At 43.3% G+C, this 24,732-nt stretch overlaps 1 protein-coding gene across 1 annotated transcript in view; it reads right to left on the bottom strand.

Annotated features, from left to right (window-relative positions):
- The window catches only part of fat4 (FAT atypical cadherin 4), a 98,434-nt gene extending 78,262 nt beyond the window's left edge, over positions 1-20,172 (bottom strand). Inside the window, exon 1 of the mRNA XM_070912949.1 lies at positions 15,070-20,172. Within this exon, the coding sequence (XP_070769050.1) occupies positions 15,070-20,172 (5,103 nt within the window). The remainder of the gene's footprint in view (positions 1-15,069) is intronic.
- Positions 20,173-24,732: the final 4,560 nt, after the last annotated feature.

Below are 24,732 nucleotides of genomic sequence, written 5' to 3'. Positions count from 1 at the left end.
AGTGCTGTCAATACTGGACCTATCAGACCCTGAATGGCCGAATCAGCCTTCCCATGAAAATCAAGTCAATGACCTGCTTCCCCTGGCTCTCCTCCTTGTGAAGTGGGTGACAGCTATAATTTCAATAAGTAAAACAGAAGGAGAAAGAGAGAGAGAGAGAGAGCAAGGAGAGAGTAATGGAGAGAGAGGGAGTTTTCTCACATGTTGCTGAGGGGACTTTGCCTCAGACTCGGCATCCTCATATAAAATGCATTAATTCCTTCGCTGTGAGCTCACCGTAAATGATTTGATTGTGGCCGATTCGACATAGTTTTCCGAGCTTCCCTGAGCACCATAAAAAAAAGAGAAAGAAAAAACATGATGCTGGGAATGCTAAGACAATTTTGAACCAAACATTTAACTTCAGCCTTCTGACCCAATCAAGTGGAAGAGAAGACAGGCTTTGTCCACCTTGGCCCATCCAAGAAAAGTTGGCCAAGGGAGGGGGGAGAAAGGAGGAAAAGAAATGTAAAGATTTTGCCAAGCTTTTGTCACGCCTTAAGGACTGGCTTAGTCAATCGCTGTCAGATCAAGAAGACAGAAAGGAAAACAGCCGTGGTTGCCTTATATAAAAAAACACTTTCTCTCGCAGCCAAGTCGGGAGAGTCCCCATAGACAGAATTACACAGTTACTTTTAAAGGATTTGCATTTAAAAGATTGCGTACAGGCCTGAATGCGGGTCGTTTCCCCGTGACCATAGAAACACTAGAAAAGGTGGAAAATTCAGTCCACTGAACTTTAAACGACTTTATTAAAGTGTCACTAATCAGACGTGAAAGACACAAGGTTTTAGTGTTTGGGCAAACTTACAGAAAAACTAAAAAAAGCTTAATGACCTGTTAAGAGCATTACTTTGAAAAGCCTTGTTGATGTCCCATTCCATAATAAAGAAAGGACCATTGCTCACGTCAGTAAAAAAATTAATACCCAAAATATTCCAAGAATTTGACTTAAGCATTGTGCTGAAGAATTCTGAACTCAGGCCAGCAGAGTTATAATAACAACGTCTTAATACCTGCCCCTTGTGTCATTTTCTAATAATTTAAGAGCATTATTGAGTTCTTGCCACATAAAGCAAAATATGCTTCTACATTTAAACACAGGACATCAGTGCCTCAATGAAAACAAATATTCTTCACTTTGGACAACTGAGAGAGTCATCTAAAAAGTCACCAGCCGTGGAAATGTAACACTTTTTTACAAATTACTGATGATAAATGCTTGATTCAAAAACTTTCTGGCATGTATTTCCCCCCAGAAAAAGCCAAATTCCAAAGCAGAAAATTGCTACCATTACAGCGTAATGGGATAACAACCCAAAGAATAATCCCTCGCTAACAATGGTGAGGTTTGAAAAGACTCCTGTGAGTCCTGTTTGGTTTCTGCCAGGAGAGAGCTGCATTTTACAGCCACCAACCGGCGATGTAATCTCCGTTCAATGGAGACCTGGGGAGACAGCCTCCACACGGGGGTCTCTATCCCCTCCATCCATCCATCCACTGATCTATCTATCCCATCCCTAAAGAAATGGATAGACCTCATTTCCATCCGACACACACCGCGTGAAAGGGCTGGGGGTCTTATGATCGGAAAGAATAAAACCGCAACAAGACAGGAAAGGATTGAGTTCTGAAGGAGGGGAGTTTGGGGGGAGGGTAGAAGAATTAGCATTGGTGCTACAGATTAAAAAGAGCCTCTGATCTTCCAGGCTGGTCCTAATCATACGCACCCTAAATGAATCATCCCGGGACATCTCCCAAGTTAATTTCAGTGCAAGAATTAATTAACGCGAGAGCGAATTGATGTATGCAGAGCAGCGGAAAAACAACAATGTAAACAACCCCAACAATGGGGTAATGATTGCAGGGGGCTAATTTGTGTCATAATGATATGAATTTGATTTTGTGAACTGAGCAGGATTAATGAGGGAAACAAAAAACGCTTTTTTGAAGATGAGAGCTTTTCAAACGGTGTGGAAGGGATGTTGGTGCTCATTTCATCTTCTTAGCATAAATTCTGAATAATGCGCTCGAGATTGTGCAAGAGGTGCAGAAATGACTGAATTTTGTTTGTGAGAAAATTCGACAATCAATATCTCCAGCGTATTTGAAAGTTTTAACTCTTTAACTATAAATGTACGGTATGTAAATGTTTGCTGAAAGTTTCTGTAAGGTTTTGGTTTTTCTATATATTTTTCCTTCTCTTCCAGGTTGTTATTGGTTCACATGGATTTCTATAGAGCATAAAAAAATAATCAGCAGACTAATCAAGCTTTCTGGAGTTGGTTAATCCATCAGCTCTGCATCCAATGTTACGTCACTGCAGTGCAGTTTATGTGCAGATTGATTTGAAAAGCTTATCAAAAATCAAGAAGCTCTTATCAAAAATTTGTGTAACTTTGACAAAATATGATGCAGACTTTTCTGTAAGCTAAAAGATGCTAAACCAAAGGCATGGTCCTTTAAATGTAAATACTCCTCACATAAGGGCCACAATCATGATAGTATTATACAATTAGCTCAGTTCCAAAAAAGTCAAAGCCCTTAGCAGTATTGTTAAACTCTGCTAATCTGCAAGATCTTTGAATCTCTTTTTATTTTCAACCTCATTGGTGCAAAGCTGTCTTTGCTGTATGTGGCAACAGTATAAGCTACCAAACTAATGTTGCTGTTAAAAAAAAATATATAGATAATTATACTCGAGAAAGCCAACCTGAACACAAGAAACGTGAAAACGCTTTTAAATGATATCAATAAAGGACAGAGCATATCAATTCAAGACATTTCAAACCAGAATATTTACTTGCATCAATGTCAAATCCACTTCATACTTCAAAATTTTCCCCCGTAGTCATCTAACCCCCAAGCAGGGAAAGAGGAGGTAGATATATAATCCGAACTCTTGTGAGAGACTGGAGTCGTTGTTGTGTTAATGCCAAACAGCACCATGTCCACGCAGTCTCCATACGGAGTCGTACACTGGGGGCAGACGGGGCATTTTGACAGTCAGGGGATCAAACTGTTTCCATATGACCACAGCTGGCATGGCTCCAGGCCTGGGGGCAACTACGGCTTCCTCACCGCCCGAGCAGAGGGCTCGTGCAAACTCAACAGCGGGTGTCGCGTATAAAGCCTGAGAATAAATCTTGAGTTTCAAAGACGATTCGAAACCTGATGCCCACGCACTATTACTGCTTGATTTCCATGAGGAGAGTTTCATTCCCAAAGAGGGAACTCAGAATTCAAAAGGAAAAACCTCCTACTGTAAAAAACAGTAAAAGCTACCGTGTGTAGAATTCTTATGAATCAGAATCAGAAATACTTCATTGATCCCCGAAGGGAAATTAGACAAATACAAAGTTATGATAAAGGAATAAAGGAAAAAATAAGAAAACAAACAGGAGCAACTGTAAGCGACTGCATGCGCACTATTGATGACATTATGGCATTTTAAAATATCATATACGTTTTTGTTTGTTTTAATTACACTTTACATTCATAGCGTGTTGGAATGAAGCCATAAATATACGATCTTATCTCAGAGCAGTTAGCTTTAAAATATTCTCTTTAGCTCCTTAGCTGCAAAATGCTCCTCTCCATTTCCTAGCTAGGTGCTAACTTTGTCTGCTGTTTGTTGCTGGCCAAGTGGTTCACATTGTCGCTGAAAACAGAGTCATTAGTGCTTTTATTTGTTTGTTTCTTTCCTGTATACCTATAGATTACTGGAAATGTCTCAGTCTTGGGAGAGGTAACTTTTTCTTAACTTAATGCAGGTTATTTAGACTTAAATCATTAACAAAATACAAATAACTTTTCAATACTGTAAGCAACTGTTAAGTGTGAGTGAAAACGCTTCATAAAAGAGCAACAAAGAGCTGCTCTCCATAGGCAGCCCATGAGGGACAAAGAGAATATACCGCACTGTTTTACGGCCCGGCCTGCAGCGAGGCATGATGGGAAGTAATAACCACATCATTACCAACAGCGCCTCAGCCTTGTCAGACGTCAGAGGAATAAAAGAAGCATGCCGAGTTCACACCCGGGCTGCCAGTCTACCGCGCTGTCGGACCCTGTCACACATATGCACATGCTCATTCACACATGTACGCAAACATTTATCGGCCTGATGAAACACAATCGCACTTTCTACGAAAAGAATACGCGCAAACACACATAGCTGGTTGTTTAGCTGCCAAGACAGGAGGCAGTGCTTCCGCTCAAGTTCTGCCAAGTCAGGTCAAAGGTCACATGATTCACTGGGAAGGTCCTGAGAGTGCTGCTTTCCATTGGATCACTCACTCATTATCAAATAACTGCATCAAATGGCATGAAACTCTCTGTGAGATCATGTGTAAATCTGCAAGAGGAGGGATTAGCACCGAGGCAGCTGGCGTGTTGGATGACTGCAGCGGTTTTAGGGTGAGATGCAAACACACACACAGAGGATCCGCAAACACACGCCTGCTTTCTGCCTCACACACATGTAAGGGATCTCTCTTCTGCTACTGCCTCTCTCAAATTCAAATTCATCTCAAGTATGAGAAGTAATGAAGTACATTATTGCCAATGCAGGTTAAACAAGGTCTCCAAGTTAGCGTAACAAGTCAGATCCAAAGCTGCAGAGGACATAATAATGTCATCAAACATAACTGTTTTCATACGCTGGGCAGTGATGAGTAAACTGATCTTGTCAGTGTGGTTTCCCTTTAAAATCGAATTTTCTTAAAACAACCGAAAGCAAAATACCAACTCCATAACCACGTGTTTGAACTCAGTTACAGACAGAAATGACTTTAATCTATAGATTTTGTAGCATTGTGAAAAGCATTTGGAGACAGATTTTGAGGGAGCTAAGAAGATGTTTCATGTGTTGTGCTGTTGTTGTACACCCCCCCCCCCTGTCTCTTATACACCCACAGGCCTCAGTGTAAGTGAAGCCCCAATAGCAGCAGCCCCCTGCAGGAGATAGAGACATAATGTAATATCTGATCACCCTCCATGTAATACCATAAGAACACAATGTCCTGGGAGGGAGACTTCATTACGATCTGTCCGTCAACAGCGGGCCAGCCAAGTTTAGACAAAGTTTTGGATGATTCATTTTTCAGTGGGCTGGTTTTTTTTTTTCATCTCGGGGAGCTACGTGTCAGTGCCAGAGACGCCAAGCAGGATAACTGCAGAAAAATGAGGAGAGGGCGCCAAGATTTGGTAGATTGTGCAAAAAGTATGCAAGAAGAGTGCTGTTTAAGGCTGAAGGCATGTACTGTTACAAGGAGATACGCATGTGAGCAAGCTGGACACACATGTACACACACACACACACACACACAAACACAAGCAATGCATACAAAGTCAAAATAGCCCAGTGTTTGAAAGGAAAGACCATAAAGTCAACTTTCAGAGCAGCACTTTGTTAAATTGCACCTCGACATCCACACACAATAGAGCCTGGTGAAATTAGGCCACTTCATCCATTTGCATCGGAAAATCACAGGGTGGGCAAAAAGAAAAGGAATAAAAAGAGTAAAAATAGCACATTGTCAATGAATGTAATCGAAACCAGAGCCACAGCTTTCTCTTTTGCCCTTTAACATCTCAGAACAGTCAGACTTTCCTTTGTTGCGCTTGAGATATCACCAACTTTAATAAAAACATAACTTTTGTCTGACAACAGAGCCAGGGAGGACAGCTCAGGTACCCCGATTGTAAGCGCGAGCCTGAGTCACGTTGACTGGACCCGCACATCGCTGCCCAGAACCCTCGCCAGCTGGTTTCAATTAAACAGGCCCGACTGGAGAGGGGAGAGGAAGGCCACATTCACCAAAATGGCTAGCTATTTCAAGCCAGGAGTCCCTTTCTGCTCTCTGTTTCTGACAGCAGATCAGTTGTTCGAAATTTGTGTAAACACAGTGTTTTGTTTGCTATCGAAGGCCAGCCTTTGCAAGCTGCCATGCAGAGCCCCACAGTATACCATGCAAAATGGAAATGTTTGAACGCAAAGCTTGCACCCAGTGTGCTCTATGATATTTCACTGAAAAAAAATGCTTCAGGATTATTGCTTTGGAAACACAGAGTAGCCGCGCCAACATCGAGCCGACTCTGATCCAAGAATCTCCTAGAATGAGATAATAATCCTCCAAAGTGAGGCTCATGCTCTGCAGTTATTGTCTTGGTGACCACAAGCTATTTTCCCCGAGACGTTCCACTCGGCTACGTGCTCAAACAACCACAGCCTTTCTGCAAAACGACCCATGGGAGGATGATGTGTACGGGCAATTTAACGAGTGAGGAAGCTTGTGTGTTGAGGAGGTTTTGTTCAGAGTCAACAACACTACACAGAAACACCTGATAAGAAGCACCTGTCAGTTCAATAAAAGCTTAAAGGGTCAGTTCACCCAAAGTACTTTTGGAAACTGTGGGAGCTCCACTAGAATTTTAAATAAAGTTATGTGGGTTTGAACTATGTTTGGCTGCACAGCATCACTTTGAAATAACTTGCCCACCGTGGGGTTGATGGGATTTTAGAAGTAAATAAAACTACAAAATTACTATACATACCACTTTACAAAAGAAGGGTATAAAGCATCTGAAAACAGGCTAGATGGGTCAGTCCACTTGCAAGGCTCGAGATGAGGCCAACAAGCTGTCAAATGAAGAGCATGAACAGAATTACGACTAACACTCTCATGCATGATTTTAAAAATCTAACAACTTGCATAGAAATTGAGTGCCGGAAAAGTCGTGCAGGGACATTTTGAAAGCTGAAATATTTCAATTCCAAAATTGAAAACAGCTGCAAGTCGACTGTGGCTTGGCATATTTTTTTGAGCTAAGACCTGCACAGTAGAGCAAGCAAGAAAAAGCAGGATTTTGCAAGCTTTTCTAAGTAATATAATCACAACAACACAACTAGACAACCTACAAAATCAGGTCCGTACAAATGCTAAATCACAGTATGGTTAACCTCTTAATAAAGCCAGAGTGAGTGCTGCGCACAGAGCAGGGGCTGCAGCGGATCTCCTGATGGAAAACTCATAAAATAAGAGGGGAGATAACAATAACACGGGATCTCGTTCTCTGGTGCCAGTCTATCTTTGCTTGTCTCCTGCCTCTGACACTAAAGCCCTACTCCAGCCCTCCCTCCCTTGCTCCCAGCTCAAACCTCACTGCCCACCCCCCCTTCCTTTCCTCCCTCTTTTTCCTCCCTCCATCTCCCATCTAGCTCCTAAATTATCTGTCCGGGCTGTGGGAGATACCCCTTCCTGCTTGGGGTCGCTCGTCTTACCACAAGCTGTGGAGATGAGGTGGGTGTACGTTTCTGTGTGTGTGTGTGTGTGTGTGTGTGTGAGAACAGTGCATACGATGCAGAAACGCACATCCTCTCTCCCCTTCTCGTTTGATGTCCCTGGAGGTGGGGGGAGTCTGTGAAGGAGGTGACAGCACTAAATGTCACTTTGGAGGTGCCGTTGATGGACGGCCAGCGGGAAGTGAGATGTGCAAAAGAGCAGGAGCGAATTCTTTTTTTTCTTTTTTAAGACAAAAAGCAGAGAGAGACAGGTCAATGAGGCAGCACAGTAGAGTTTGAGCTCTGAAAACAATGGAAATTTGCTGTGTGTATCTCTGCATGTGGATGTTTGTTGATGCTAGAGAGCTCGGTAAGTCACGTGTAAGAACAAATCATTCTGTAGCTGGGATCCATTATTACCGCAGAGAATATGTGCCAAAATCAACCCTCCACTCTCCCTCTTTCTCTCTAACTCCCTTCGTTTTACAAGTGAAAGTAGTGGAACATTATTTTTTTTCAAAGCTGGACAGACTTGGGCATATTTTATGGTCCCTTCACAGTCAGAGCAGAGCAGAGAAAAGTGATGAAGAAATCTCCTGGATGTAGTCATACACAGGCAAAGATTTATTTCCCAGTGTAGCACTTGCTCAGGGAAAATGTAAAACCCAAATCATAGCTATACCTGATCATTCCCACTTCACCGTCTCCCAATCAACCTTGCTGCGGTTGAGTGACTATAAAGCTTGGAAACTTCAGATCACAGCTTTTGATGGACCTTTCTGATTGCACATGAAGAAATCCCTCCCTCCCGGTTCAAAACGGTAAACGGCTCCCTTTTGATCACGCCTGATTCTGCAGACCAAAAGAGAAAAGCCTTCCCAGCGGAGATTAATACTATTTCAGTCGCACATTTGGTCCGAGCATGTGTGCTTAAGACAGAGCAATGACCCCTCCCAAATGAGGCATGACAATCAAAGTCACAGAACAAGAGAAATGTATCTCTGATGTGAAAATAAACCTGATGATGCAAAACTCTGCGGAGCATGCACAGCTCTGGCCACATTCATTTATTATTCTAACCCAAGGTCCTGCATTCACTTTGCATGAGGCAGAAAGGGGGTAAAAATGAACACAAAAAAGGCTGCGGACAGTCAACCACAGAGCTGAAAGAGTTTTCTTTTAATATACATGTACATTCTTTATAAACATAATTTAGCGGCAAACCAAGTTTAAAAATAGAGTGTGTGAATAATTTTAGTTTTAACCTGTTTAGAGTAGCAGCAGGGTGGAGTTACCACACCAGGACAATTCAGTTTGCCACAGAAGACAATACAATGAGTGCTACAAAGTTAAGACAATGTCATTGAAATCTCAAAGGTAATTGTGTGTACTTTTACTTTACTTTTACTAGATCTAACAATATCGTGACAGATGCAGTAAAACCTGAACTGAACACCAATACTTATTTGGTATGGACAGAGATTGTCAGTAACTGCCAAGTACCAAAAGCTGGGACTCTTTTGATCCAATAGTTCCTGATTTGAACCAAATCTTGACTATTTTATCCTATTTTTTTCTTAAGTCTTAAGCCCACACAGTATTTCTCATACTATGGCAGTGGTTCCCAACCTGGGGGTTACTGCCTCAAACTATGTTACATTTTCCGAATTTCCTCTAATATTTGCTTTTATTTCTTTGTCAATAGCTGTTTAGTTGAATTGGTAACAAATGTTAAACAAATGCAAACTGTGACAAGGGGTCAAACGCAGATATTGCTTAATTTTAAAACGGTAATTTTAGTATCAGTATCATGCAGGCATTGTATTGGCACTAGTATTGGCACATGTCTAACTGTACGTGATGATTTGTGACTGCGTTGTACACCGCCCTGAAAGCCATTTTCTAAAACATGAACATTTTGGATTTTAAGCAGATTAAAACAAGCCAGCAACACAATAATGTAGCTTCATGTTAGCGAAAAACTATACCATGAATAATGAATTTGACTCCACAATCACTTGAACAGGTAACCAGCCATGCATAAAGATCTGAATCTGGTTTGTAAAATACCGATAACTGACTGGTGAATTGTGGGATTTAGCAGCCTTTGTGGCTTGTTGCCAAAAAAAAGTTAGTTTTGCTCTTTCATTACCGGCGTGATGCTTGGCTTAACTTTATAGAACACGGCACAGCAGAACAATATCACCCTGCTCCTGACCTTCCAGCCCAGACTTTGACAAATGTGTATTATGAGCTGTGCCAGTCGCTGCTGTCTGATGAGAAGAAAGTCAAACATGGTGGAATGGGAGACAGCTTGTTATACAACTACAGTTAAAACTTTAGAGACTTAAAGCTATACGAGCTCTATGGAAAAACACAAAGCACCGTAACTTTAATATTCATCTGAAGCGGTCAGATGAGCTGGAGCGCAGCCGTAACTGCTTAACACTTTTCCAAACAAAGTTATACTGTGCCACAAAATAAATGAAACAAGACAAACACTAACAAACAGTTTCATGTAATAAAAGCAGGACATAAACCTCTGGCTTCATTAAGGCTCAGCTTGAATCTGCAGAATAGAAGTCACAAAGTATCCCAATGATCTTATTTGACAGTAACGTAATCATAATAATCTAAATGAAACTGAATTATTTTGACTGTGGCTACCATTTTACGTTTTTCTGCAATGAGAAGGAGTGTGGTCAGTGTGTGTGTGTGTGTGTGTGTGTGTGTGTGTGTGTGTGTGTGTGTGTGTTTGGCAGCATTTGCTTGCACGCATCTATGCATGAGTGAATGTTTATCCAACTTTTACAGCGACTGTCTCGTAAAACGGACAGGCGCTCTGGGACAACCTGCTCTGCTCGGCACCGGCTCGCCCACAGGTTCACCCGGAGCGACCACCTACCAGGAGGGCCGAGCAGATGCTCACCTCCTTGATGACCATTTCAAAAACCCGTGTCCTGCCGGATTACTGCATGAATAACAACCTTGGTTACGGCCAGAACGGACTGTTGCCACCCTTTCTCAAGCACATGTGCACAAGCAAAGACACACTCAAAAAAATGCAATTTGACCATGAATTACAATGCACAAGGAGGCAGTTTGTTCTGCATCATTCCTCTTCCAGTTGCTGTAAAATGTCCCTTCTGAGGACCATGAAATTTTAATGCTAAGCTTGTGTATGATTCGAATGTAATCAAAACGTTTTTTTCTGTTCAGTTTGATTCGACAAAGGACATTAAATGCTCTGCTGAGGGGGCTATCAGTATCACTGTTTGACCTTTCTCTAGAAACTGCAGTCATCAATATTTAAATTTTTACTCTCAGACACAAACACACAAAAACCAGCATCCGTATCATGTTGTCCAGGCGTACGTGACCTTCTTCTCCCTGCCTTGTTGACCTGCCTGGATTTACAGGTTTTTATGTATTTTCAGAGAGGTTGTTTTTTTGCCCTCTATCTTCTCCACAACCTCCTCTGACTCCCTAATCACATTTCCCTCAGAATTCATGCTGGAGGAGGTTCAGCATCACCAAAACACGGAGAAAGCAAAAGAGGGAACGAAAGAGAGACAGAAAGAAAAGCAAAGTGACTTTGAAGTTCGTTGCCAACGAGATTTATGAATCAGACTGATCCACAACACAGAGACACAAACAGATTCCCAGAGACACAAAACAGGCAGGCAGACACGAAAGACATGCAAAGACACAAAGATATACAGCTTAACAAAGAGGACAGAGCTCGAGCTATCCATAGCAACAGAGATCCACTCTGACTCTGAAGTCCCTGACTGTGATGTCCAAAGGCTCTGGGCAGGCAGATTGAGGTTCCCACCTGCTTAGGACATGAACAGGAGCCCTGCCCTTGCCTCTTCCTTCCCATGATTCCTTGCAGCACTGCCTATATCTGGCACTTCCAGAACCCTCCAAAAATGTTACCCTCCACCCCTCCTCTTCCTTCATTCCCACAACTCCTAATAACACCGTCTGACATGTCCAGAACCCTCCCAAAAATACTCTTTTCTTTCTTTCTTTCTTTCTTTCTTCAATCTCACAACTCCAAACAGCTCTGGTGCACGTCCCTCACTGGTGAGGAGAAGGGAGGAAAACTGGCTGACAGGGGCTTCCATACACACTCCTAAATCTACCAAGGCAAGACGCTGGCACAGACAAAAAAATAACAAAAGACTCCCGATCCGCGGCCGGGGTAGCGCAACACTTTATCTGCGAAGGCAAAACAAAGGAAGGCCTGTTGAACACTCCGGCTGTGTTTACTTTCAAGGGGGAACAATGCCTTTAAGAGGAGGGGGCAAGGACTGATGTGGCACTTGAGGGCCTCTCCGAAAAAACAGCACTTCATTTTGATTCACAGTGAGTTTAAGAAAACAGTTGTAACAGTCTGGTCTATAGGGGCTGGAGGGTTTGAATGTGAGGAGGCAGATGACAGCAAAGAGTATGGAGGACACAAAACAGAGATAGTCGAGGTGAGGGAAAGAAATCTTTTCGACTTGTTCTACTTTTTCTTTCTTAGGTGGTATTTCTTTGTTTCTCTTAAGGACTACTCCACCAAAAACTCATCTTTGGGTAGGATACATTGGTTTTTTGAAAAGTGGCTCTAAACAATTAGCAGCAACTACATTCACTTACGGTAGTCGTAAAAACAGCTGACAACATACTGTCTAATGCTTGGGCAGCCTTAGATCCCAAGATACCGAACTAGTCAAATAAAAGTCACAAAAAGCCATATTTATTTATATTTATTTATATTTCTTTTACAATATGCGTGTTGGGGTCTGTCGATCGACTTTTGAGAAGTTTCTAGGGACATATAGGTACTTCACCATGAAAACTGGATCACCATTTAACTGTCTATGTTTTGTGAATGTCATCTGACTAAACTAAACATCATCTGCCAAGCCACAGACTTTCACCTTTCAAGCCTACAGGTGAGTGTTTGATAGTCAAATGATTTTATTTTTTTTTCTCGATCATTCTGCTCTTGGAAATCAACATATAAACCAGTCAACATAATAAAGTTACATATAAAAAATATCCCTTAACATTAGCAAAAGAACAAAAAAGATTCAAGGGTAAATACATGCACCTCTCTCTGATATCTGAAGCATTCAAGCATATTGCACTTCTGCTCACAACCCAACCAGCGCAGGTGTTCTGTCTTTAACAGCTGCTGGGAAACACCTGCTGTCACATCGCTGATTACGCTGGGGCCAAAAATGGAATTAATGCTTGAAAGTTTCAGCTCTCAGAGATTAAATCTATCACAGGTGACTCAGTGTGAATTTACTCTGCATGAGTTGTGGAGACAAAGGGCTTCTTTCCACCTCTAGACGAGGACACTGCAGGATGTGATGAATCAAAACTTGGAGTGAAATAAAAAACATCCTCCTGAACACTGTGAGTGGAATCTGGATTCACCAACAATGGATGAATCTACTGCCAAGAGATTTTATTTCAGCATCTTTAACACAGGGATTTCTGGATAATGAATTTCTGGGTCATTTGCATTCCAAGACGACACCTGGAAGCTGCTGAAGAGGAGATGTATGCATGTATGTAAATGTATGTAAGGCACTGCTGTGAGACATAAAGCTCTTACATGACAGATCTACTCAACAATCATTGACCATGAAACTTTTTAAGAAGCCAAGAAGGTGAGGAAAAACCCCCAGAATCCCCTCTCTCCACTCCTTCCCCTGCAGGCCCAGCAGGGTCCTCAGTTGTTTAAGATCACGACCATCGATAAAGTCCAGCCAAATTCTCTTTGTTTGAGTCTTTCCAAAACATCACACACGGTGCATAGCAGAGGAAATAAAATGCCAGCTTTCCCTCATGCACCCAATCAATGGGGAAAATGGGAAATGGAGAATGTGAAAGGGTCACAACCCCAGGGGTAGAAATAATCCCCCAGTTGCTACCGGGTATCTGGTATATAAACACTGCACTGGAAAAACATTAGTCTAAGTCTGAAGGTTTACACTATTGTACCATGCTGTCCTTTGAGGTCCCTTTGACAGAGGAGATACAGCTTGAATGAATATGACCTGGTTCAGTTTAGCTATTAAAAATATAGCCATAAAGACGGCTGCCCGTTGCATTTCAGCACAAAACCAGCACATATTTCCAAATGTGGAAGGTCATCTGAATTCCTCCAAGTTATTAGATCTCACGCTTCTCAAAACGGAGAGATCGACTGCACAGCCAGGTGGTATGGTAAAGTCATCTCTCCAAGGGGTGAGAAAGTTCAAGCTTAGCATGAAACCAATCTAGAGTTTAAGGTTTGGGAATGAAGCACTATATTCTCTCATTAGCCCGACGGTAGAGTCTGCAGGAAAGCAGATTGCCATCTTGCTGCAGGCAAAGTGAGAGAACATTTGATATTCCCATTTGGCCCGAGCAAACCTTTAAGTTAACTTAGCTAACACGATTTTGCCAAGTAATCCTTGATTTCAATAATATGTGAGTTTGTCTCCAAATAACTGATTGCTGTATTGTATTTCAGTTTCAATATTTGCAGTGGTTGAAAAGGCATCAATTACAACTGTCAAAGGCATCCCACTAATCTTAAACTCTTGAATCATTTCACATTAGGCATTTTTGAAATGTAGTAACATAAAACACACTAAGAGGAGAAGAAGCTTACACCTTTTTGTTTTTGCTCAAACTTATATGTAGTATGTGTGTCATCAAGCCTGTAATAATATGGCATTTCAAGGCCTGGTTAAGATTTCCAAAACATATATAGACTCACATTTGTTTTTCATTTGACTAACGGCTAGGCCTTAGCCACCCAAAACTGGGTTTAGAGTTTCCGCATTACACTTCAGAGAATTTAACTCCCTCTTTCTTTAGGGAAAGCCTGAAAAAGGTGCATCGCATAATGCAAACTCAGTGGACAGCTTAAGTTTCACTCTCTCTGCCCTCAGCGTCTTTTCACAGAGTCTTAAGGGGTCACCCAATTTTAATGGTCACTTATTGCCTGTGGAGCAGTTCCCGGTGGTATAAAGGTACCCCAAGACCACCCCAGTGCCAAAACAGCCTCAGGCTCAAGGGCTCAAAGTAAAACTGGCACTGATGATGCATACCTGCACTGGAAGACCTTATGAATTACTCTCCTTTTCATTTCTACTTGAGACTCTGAAGAAACCATTGAACCTGAAACAGCAGCCCTGAATGATTTATGTCTACAGTGGGGAAATTAAAAATCCTTTTTTGATTTGTGCAGTTCATATCCGCTGATAAGAATATTTCAGTTCACGAGAGCATGAGAGGAGCTCGTGCAGAAGACATGCAACACTCATTTCCCTTTCCCAGACTGCTCAAATATTAGAGGAGGCACATTCGTGATGAATTGTTATGGCTAGTATGTTTTTGGGAATGGGGACAATAAAGTTATCATGCCAAAGAACAAGGCCTTCTAACTCATGTCCAAGAAAATTATGATTTAATATAATGCAGAACCATGCGTAAAAAAAGGAATTTAATTAATGAGCAGACAAATGCAATAGGTGGCTCTGTTTTATGTGTGACTTGGACAGTCTCACTCCCCATTTTTTCCATTTCAAAGCTTGATCTCATTACACATATTCCGTCCAAAAGTCTATAACAAATGCCAGTGGGTGAGTTAATGCCCTCTCCCTGCCAAACAGATCAAATAGACCAGTAGAGCAAAATATAAGGTGGTTTGCAGTACCTGTAGAGAATAGAAAAGTCAACAGTGTACTAACCTCAGCACGCTGTGTCCTGGGCTGGCTGGCGTCTGTCTCGATGGCGTACACATCCACCAGGTACAGGTCGGAGCCTTGTTCTCGGTCCAGCTCCGCAGCCGTCTGTATCACTCCAGTGTGGCGGCCGATGGTGAAAAGGCGCCCCACGGCTTTTCCACCACTGCGAACCGCCACGATGAAATACTCCACTCTGGTCGCTGAGCCCCGCGGGCTTGAGGCATCCAGGGAGATGACGTTGGTGCCCGGCGGCTGGCCCTCTTTGAGGATAGTGATGTATTTCGGCTGGGAGAAAACAGGCCCATCCATCCCTTGGAGGATGATGGTCAGCTCAGTTCTGGAGGTCTTGCGGTCGGTGCCGTGGTCGGTGGCTGACACTGTGAGGGTGTACATGAGTCGGGACTGTACCAGCTGAGAGGCCAGGCGAATATCTCCGCTGTACCTGTCCATGATGAAAGTGTTTGAGTCCCCTTCCACGAGCTCGTACTCCACCTCCCCGTTTGACCCCTCATCGGGGTCGAAGGCCACCACTGTTGTCAGGATGGAGCCGATGACTATGTTGGGCTCAGCCACAAGGGCGTTCTGGGACACAAAAGTGGGAACATTGTCATTCTGGTCTGTGACCCATATTGTGACATTTTTCAGGGCAAAACGGCGGAATTCAACTGGAACTGCCTGGTCAGTGGCTTTGATTGTCAGCTCGAACAGATTTGAAAACTCCCTGTCCACTTCCTTGTTGGTATAGATGAGCCCGGTGCTTGGGTCGACGCTGAAGTGGCTTCCCCGGGGAATCTGCTGAACAATGGAGTACTCCAGCTGCCCGTTTATGTCTGCATCCGTGTCATGAGCTGTAATTGTCATGACTGAGGCTGAGATGGGCAGATTTTCAGGGATGGATTTGAAAATGTCTCCAGGAGTAAATATGGGAGGGTTGTCGTTAAAATCCCTGACATGAATGACCACAGGAATGGATGAAGAGCGGGGTGGTCTGCCATTGTCCTTAGCAGTGATGTTGAGCTTGTAAAATGACTGAGTTTCAAAGTCCAGCTTTTTAACCAAAAAGATGCTGCCGGTGTTGGGGCTGATGCTGAAAGTGCCGTGGTTGTTTGTGGCTGTGATGCTGTACGTTATGTCTGCGTTCTGACCAGAATCTGCATCAGTGGCGGTCACAGAAGCCACCAGCTCCCCTATCCTCATGTTCTCCAGGACGTCCACAGACAGTGAGGATTTAGGGAAGGAGGGGGAGTTGTCATTCTCATCCAGGATGCTAATACTAAGCATACAGGAGGAGGACAAGGGCACAGCTCCAGCATCAACAGCTATGATTTTCAATGAATAGGAGGACGTAGATTCATAGTCCAGCTTTCCAACTAAAGTAACCTGTCCAGAGCTGCTATCAATAGTGAACTGTCTTTCCTCGTTGCCTTCAGGGATGTGATAATGAACCAGTCCATTTTTGTTCTCATCCACATCGGAGGCGGAGACCCGCAGCAGTTGTGTCAAGTTTTGAGCTGACTCGGAGATGGAGGCCTGGTAAATGTCTTTGGTGAATTTAGGCGGGTTGTCGTTGATGTCTTGAATGTAAACTTGCACTTTGGCCTGGTCTCTGAGGGGCTTGGGGAGACCCTGGTCTGAGGAGACAACCACGAAGTTGAACACGGCGGCGCCTCTTTGTCTCATAAGCGACTCGCGATCAAACTGCAGCGTGCTGGTCAACTCCCCTGTGATGGCATTCAGCTCAAAGTTGGGCTGCGGCGTCTCAAATGTATATCTGACCTCACTGTTTGGGCCAAAGTCCTTATCCTCTGCAAAAACACGCCCCACAGGCGACCCCCTCTTCTGCTCTTCCTCAAAATGAAACACATAATTGGTGCTGTTAAAGAGGGGACGGTTATCGTTTACGTCATCTAGAATCACACTGACATTGATGGCGGCACTTAGCGGCTCCACAGCCCGGTCTTTGGCCACAACCACTAAGTTATATCTGTCCTGTATCTCTCGGTCCAGCTCTGCTTTGATGTACAATTGCCCGTCTGGAAAAATGCCAAACACATCACCTGTGTTGCCACCAGCGATGTCATACATAATCTCCCCATTAAGGCCGGAGTCTTTGTCGGTGGCCTCCACTTTGAAAAAGCGGCTATTGACAGGCTCAGACTCCAGGATGATGACCTCATATGAAAGCTGGTCAAACACCGGTGAGTTATCGTTGACGTCATACACGCTGACGATGAGGACGAGGCTGGAGGTGTGCTGGGGGACCCCCATGTCTGATGCAACAACCTCGACCTCGTAAGAGCTTGTGGTGACCTCCAGTGGCCCGGTCAGTGTGATGAGGCCATGCTTTTCATGTATATGAAACAGGGATTTAGGGTTTTGTTTGAGGCTGTAAACCACCATGCCATTTGTCCCTTCATCAGAGTCTGAAGCTTTGGCCTGGAATATGACATGACCTGTGCTCCAGTTCTCCACTGCACTCACATGCTCCACAGCGTGAATGAAATGAGGGGCATTATCATTTAAGTCCTTCACAGTGATGTTAACAAAGGCCTCTCCTGTGATCTCCCCAGCTCTGGCTACAACTTTCAGCTGATAAAAACCCTGCTCCTCTCTGTCTATCTGGCTCGATGCTGTGATCTGACCTGCGCTGTTCACAGCAAAAAGCCCCCTCTGGTCCCCTGAGGTGATTAGATATGAAATGTTTGTGTTCAAATCTACAGTGGTGGCTGACACTGTCCCTATAACTGTCCCAATGACCACATTTTCAAACATGACAAAACTGTACACTTTCTGGCCAAAGACAGGTGGGTTGTCCTGCGTGTCTATGACAGTTACAGTGACTATGGCCTGGACGTGTGAGCGCAGGCCGCTACCATCTGCTGCTGTCACCTGCAGCTGGTAAGCAGTTTTCTCCTCTCTATCCAGGGGCACGAGCGTGGTGATTTTCCCTGTGTTGCCATTAATGCGGAATTTGGAAGCGTCACCAGCTGTAATTATATATTTGACTGTGCCATTTCGACCCAAATCGGGGTCTGTGGCTGAAACCGTGGTTACATAAGAACCTGAGGGCTCGTTCTCTTTCACATTGGCAAAATACTGCACAGGGTAGAAAACTGGCCTATTGTCATTGATATCCCTCAGGGTGATGTTGACTTTTCCTACAGAGTGTAAAGGAGGGCTGCCTGCGTCTGCTGCCTGGATGTGGAGTAAGTAGGAGGCCTGATCCTCCCTGTCTAGCTCCACGGCTGTGCTTAATCGCCCTGACACGGCATCCAGGCGAAACTGCTCCTGGACTCTGGCTGGAGTCTCTGCATCAAATGAGAACCGGATAGTTCCGTTGGCCCCGAGGTCGTCATCTGAGGCAGACAGCACCACCAGCTCAGTGCCTGCAGGAGCGTGCTCCACCAGGGAAACATGAAATGTGCTTTGTGTAAATGTGGGCACTTGGTCATTCACATCAGTGATGTTGACTATGAGTTTAGTGTAAGAAATCTTGGGCTGCAGCCCCTGGTCTTTGGCACTAATGTTGAGCACAATTTCAGATGCTATTTCCCTATCCAGCAAAGCGGCGCTGGTAACCAGACCACTGTTTTCACTGATGGAGAACCAGCCCAAAGCGTTTCCAGACACCAGGGAGTAGCGCAGATTGGCATTCTGCCCAGAGTCACCATCTGTTGCAGAAACCCCTTTAATGTAGCTGCCTTTTGGTATGTCTTCACTGATATCTACTCTGTACAGTGTTTCCTGGAATATGGGTGGGTGATCATTGATATCATTCACAAAAATAACCAGACTGGCAAAGGAGGACCTGGCAATAGGCTTGCCGTTGTCTGACACAGACACAGTCAGGTTGTATGAGGAAATTCTCTCTCTGTCCAACACACTGGCCACTTTGATCAGACTTAAATTGGGCACAGGAGACGCGTGCACTTCAAAGTGTCTCTGCTCGTTGCCTCCTAAGATCGAAACAGATATGTTACCGTTCGCTGTGGGGGAGTCTGAATCTGAAACAGTGAGTAAAGCCACAACTGTGCCAATCTGTGCATTTTCATCAACAGAGGCAAATTTGGAAGTTGTGGGAAAATACCTAAACTTCACTACTGGGTCGTTATCGTTCACATCTAAAAGTTTGATTGTGGCTTCTGTTCTGCCTGACAGAGAGGGCACCCCATTGTCTACTGCATGGATAGTCAGGGAGTACTCTCTCTTACTCTCATAATCCAAAATCTCTTTTATAATAATTGTACCTGCCTTAGGGTCAATTTGGAAAGGTGTCCCTTCATCTAAAAAGTACCTGATCTCAGCATTGGCCCCCTCATCCTGATCTGATGCTGTAATCTGCAGAATACTGGACCCCACTGCTGCATCCTCAAAAACACTGGTTTGATATTGATCTTGCTCAAAGATGGGGGGGTTGTCGTTTATGTCTTGAATAGTGACGTTTACTTGCAGGTAGCCAAACTTTTTCGGGTCTCCTTTGTCCTCCACTTCAATCAGGAGCTGGTAGAAGGGAGTAACTTCCCTGTCCAAGCCTCCAGTTGAAACAAGGTGCAAGAATGCCCCCTCTCCACTAGGATTGACTGTAATATCCAAGCGGAATTTCCTCTGCTCGTTGCCTTTCACTATTCTGTACGTGGTGTGATCAACTCCGTTAGTTCCAATGTCTGAATCTGTAGCAGTGTCCAGGATCACTTGTCTGCCGCTGCTGGCGTCCTCCTTAAAAGACACGACAATGGACGCGTCTGGAAACACCGGGGAGTTATCATTAATATCCAAAACTACTATCCGGACCTCAGTGGGGTAGGTGGGCTGGCTGGACAGCACCACGACGTTGATGACATCACTTTGCAAGACCTCTCTGTCAATCACCGAGGAGGTGTAAATGACCCCGGTGGTGCCATTAATTGCAAAAAGTTTGTGGTTCTCGCTGAAGCGGTACGTGAAGCTGGGCTTGGTCTCTATCGTGCCCACGTAGGTGCCGATGGGCTGCTCCTCCAGGACCTGAAACTCTTGACGGACTTGGCTGGATGCTGAGTACTGCGACAGAGTCCATAACATCAGTAAAATCAAATGGAACCGGCCTAAGCCCCTACCTGTGAGCGCCATGGTCAGTTAGCCAGTCCACCTTTCTCAGACAGAGTCCATGCCTATGATGCATCAACTTTATCGAGGTTGGACGAGTCACTAAAGCATTGTATTCCAGCAAATGTGCAGAGAAAAACTCAATGGGAAAGCCAGCAGCGACTCTTTCCACACTTCTTCAGGGTCCCAAACTAGTCCAGAAGTGTCCTTTCCTCCGCGCAGCGCTGCGTCTCACTGCAACTAAATCCTCTGAATGGAGAGAAGGATTCCTGCAGATCAGCGGAGTTTCATTTCAGCTCCTTCAGCTGCCTTTTCAAAGCGGAGTCTGACAATCCCGTGAAACACAAAGCAACACAAAAGTTCCTTGCTCCTTGGAGATGCGTGGAAAAAAAGTTTATCCAAACTTTGGGTGCAAGTGAGCGGTGTGTGTGTGTGTGTGTGTGTGTGTGTGTGTGTGAGCGGTCGGCTCAGCCTACGCACCGTCCCGTGGAATAACGGTGCAGGCGCTTCAGTCATATTGTGCTCAGAAGTCCCAGTAAGTTAGGACAAAGCTGGAGTTCGACAAACTCCCTCCCATCACTGATCCCATTGGATAGCGGTGCCGCTGCCCGCCCTCCCCCCGCCTCTCCTCTTGCATTGTGCGGCGCAGCCCGCTGTCCCCGCTTGTGGAAGAGGATGTCAATCAAATAAGACAGGTAACGGTGCCCTGAGCGCTCCTGATGACTCCAACAACAGATTCACGAGAGTTAACGCGAGTCTTGATGAGCTCAGGATTTCAACGTTACTCAAAAACACAGCAGGAAAACATACAGAAGTATGATGTGATAAAAATATCAAAGCATGCTCACAATATATCAGAGACGTGTTTTAAAGGATAAAGGAGGTAAAACTAAGCATAAACTGTGAAAAACGTATTTTAAAGTCATACTATGATATGATAGGAGTATTATAATGATACCCTTAAACTATCATAAAAATATGATTAAGTCTGGATAAACATTTGCTGTAGAAACAACCCTTTATTTAAATATAATGGTTTATTATTGTTGGGTAATTTCAATTATTTGCACTGTAGATTGTTTATTTGTATTATTGTGGTCTCCTCAGTTATGTTTTGGAGCCAAGTGCTGTTAAAATGTTTTTAAATTATGATTAGGTGTCTAATAAAGCTCAGTGTTGAGTGTCATTTCCAGATTTTTTTAATAGCCACTGAGATATTCGCATGTAATTGAAGCTGCAGGACGCTTCGCAAACGTGGGCGAGCAGCTCCATCTAGTGACAGAATGATGGTACTTCCAGCCAAAATACATTTCAGTGACGCTCTCTGAAGAGCACGAGGGGTACATTTAAACATAATGATAACTTTGGTGTTGTGTGACAAAATCACTAAAGTAGTTGTAGTTTTTTTTCCATATACACATGTGAATGAATGGAAACACAGAGTTCTTCGTGTGTCAGAGTAAGAGAAGAAGGTAGAAGTTTTTTATGTAAAATCATACTCATTTATTAGTTCATCCTACATGTGACGACAGGTGAGACAAACCAAACTATCTGATCATAATTCTGCAATACACTCATCAACACATGATCAATATTGTTTCTACAGATCTGACAGCTTGTTTCATTAATGCCGGTAAGTTATTATTATTATTATTTAAGCTTTCCAAAGCTGTATGAAGTTTCACAGTTAAAATGTTTTTTTTTTTAAACTTAAAATTGAGTTCCATAATGTAAATATTTGAGTAAAGTAATTAAAAAACATTTTTTATATTTTCCATTTCTACTTGATGAACAGAACACTTTTACATTGTATTCTTATTATTTTATACATTCAAATATTGTAATTTTAGCAAATAATATGGTTTCATATTCACTCTTCATAACTTCTCCAGCAGTGTTCACATTTTAGTTTCACTTTTATAAAGTATTCTAGAGAAAGTATCAGAACGTAGACATAAGGCGGATAATAATACTACTGTGGTATCTTTAATCACTTTCTAAAGTAAGTGCTTGCATGTGAGCATTAATGGTACCGCCTTCATTGATTGCAATGTGGGATAAGACATGATCATGTGGAATTCAAGGTATTAATCATTTCCAGAAACACACGTACGATAAATGTCTGTAGGCTGTCGGGTGAGGATGGGTCCAGGTCAAAGGAGTTCATGGAAAAGTCTAATTTTGGAGTCGGAAGAACTGTTTGAATTTCTACGTGGATGATCTGGGAAGTGAACTCCTGTGCTGCACTTCATCTGTCCTGTGAAATAACATTACGGAGGATAATTACAACCCTCCTGCTTTTGAGAGACATTATTTGTTTATTCAGGTTTGGCATTTGACAATTTGTGGCTTCTGTAATCAGGCTGTTGGCTGCCTGGACGTTAAGTAGGACATGAGTCAACTAATGTAATTGAATTACAGAGTGGGCTGGCCTGGTAGTAGCTGCTCAGCCTGCGCAGCCTGACACAGATTCAATGTTTTGGTAGCAGACAGAGCATCAAAGTAGATTACTTCCCCACAGGAGACGTTTAGCTAACCTGATTACGCCTGCTAAGCCAGGAGCTCGCAGGATGCTTTTGATATAAATATCAAGTTTGTTGTTATGTTTGAGTTAATTCCCTTATGCTGACGGATGTTTTTCACGTGCTGTCGCTGATCCCAGCACTCATTTTGACGTGGATGGGATGTTGATCCGATGGCGTGCACCAACAATGAAAACACATGCAAATACAGCAGGGAAATGAAAGGTGACGCTGTCTGCATTCAAGTTTTTACCCTGTTATCATATTGGATCGTCAAATACGTGTCAAGAAGGATTCACGTGATTCCTAATTCTCTGGTTGTCTCTGATTTTCCTTCGTGGCACTATTCTCATCTGTTGCCACTTTGTGACAGCCGGTGTCCAAAGTTTTGGTGATCCCAAAAATATCAAAATAGACTGAAACAAAATTCACTGAGCGGACTCATGTTCCTCAGAGGATGTACCGTTTCTCTTCTGGGCACTCTGTGAGCTTCCCCTTTATCAACAGCTATGCACACAAAATACTGTATCTCATAATTTAACAGATAGACACACATGAAATGTTCTAATCACAATTTAACAGCATTTGGTCGAGGGAAGCCTTATAGAAAGCTTTTTACATTAAATTGAAAGTTCAACTCCAAGAATAGAATCAAATATTGAGTTGTTGTTGTTGTTTCATCTGACATCTGATAGGAGCCTCTAGTGAGGCTCTAGCTATTAAGTCTTGTTCGTTATATTTCAGTTGGAGACTCGAGCGTCTAGACTCCGGGGGGATCCTGTCCTATCTCCCATCTTCAGCCTACGCTTAATGAAGATGCTTCACATCAATGGAGTCTAGTCGCCACAGTCTTTCTCTGCTGCTAACAACAATAAATATTGTGATATCAGAATCAGAAATACTTTATTATTATTAACTTATACACTTCCAATTGATCTCTCCTTAAAGAAAGTATCTCTTTATCAGGAAGTAAGTGCATTTAAAGCTGACAGCAGCTGTTAAGGAGACAGTTTGCATCAATATGGTCAGCAACTTTTCTCTGCTGCAACTCACCTTGTGGCTTCCGGCTGGTCAAATGGTTGGATTTGAAATGGTGGTGCTTTCAGTCTAGAGTCAGTGCTGAATGAAATACCAGGATAATGTCTTGTAAATCAATCATGCACCAACTAAGTTTTGTTGATGATTCCGGAAAATGGCTTTTCTGAATCTGTGTAGAGGGCTGCATGCAAAACAAGTTCGTGCGGATGTTGAAATGAAAGTGAAATGAAATTATCTTTGGCTCTGTTGATAACCAAACGTGGCCAGGCGGACAGATGTCAGATAGAAATGTAAAATTCACTCAGTAAGATTAGTTCAGACCATCAAAGGCTGTTTCCCCCTCTCTGAAAAAGCTCAGTGCAAGTACAGCGCCTACTCTCGTAAAATCTATCAACATATTGTAAAGTCAAAGCCCGGCCATGAAGATCAAATGCAGGAGTCAATGAGAAGATGAAGGGCTGCGGTAATCCAGAGCAGCCATTCACGCATCATGTTCTGTTGTCTGTGAAGTGTACGGAAATGGGATCTGACCTGAATGAACTGACGCAAAGAAGGTTTGAACTTGAACTCAAATTAAATCAAACGTGCGGACCGACAATGAGATGCTAATCGTCGTCTTTTCACTCTGTGGCACTTGAGAACAGGTCCAGGGTCAGTCCTGTCTCATCCTTCGAGGGTCGTGCAACACAATGTTGAAGAGGAGGGTCAATTGGTACTTTGTTTTTTTTTTTACAAGCGAGTCGTTGGTTTTGGTCTCAGGCAACAGGAGTTTGGTTGAATAGGCTTTTAAAAAGTGAGCTATAAAAAGGGGTATTGTATGCCTTCGGGGAAGTGAGAGCCAGCAAAACAACGCTGCCCTCTTTCCTAATAACGTGTGTGAACGGCCAGGCATTAATGCTGACAGTGGATCTATTGCATGTCTGTATTTGTTTAACATGCTTCTGGGTTTTAAATTGTCGTCCTGGTTTTCTGCAGCAGTTTTCCCAGCGACCCCTTGTTGCAGAGTCTAATGTGAGGGCCTGCT

This window comes from Enoplosus armatus, chromosome 10, assembly GCF_043641665.1.
Source record: "Enoplosus armatus isolate fEnoArm2 chromosome 10, fEnoArm2.hap1, whole genome shotgun sequence".
In the NCBI taxonomy this organism is placed as follows: Eukaryota; Metazoa; Chordata; class Actinopteri; order Centrarchiformes; family Enoplosidae; genus Enoplosus; species Enoplosus armatus.
Note: the sequence above shows the minus strand (reverse complement) of the source record. Positions and strands in the feature narration are given on the sequence as shown.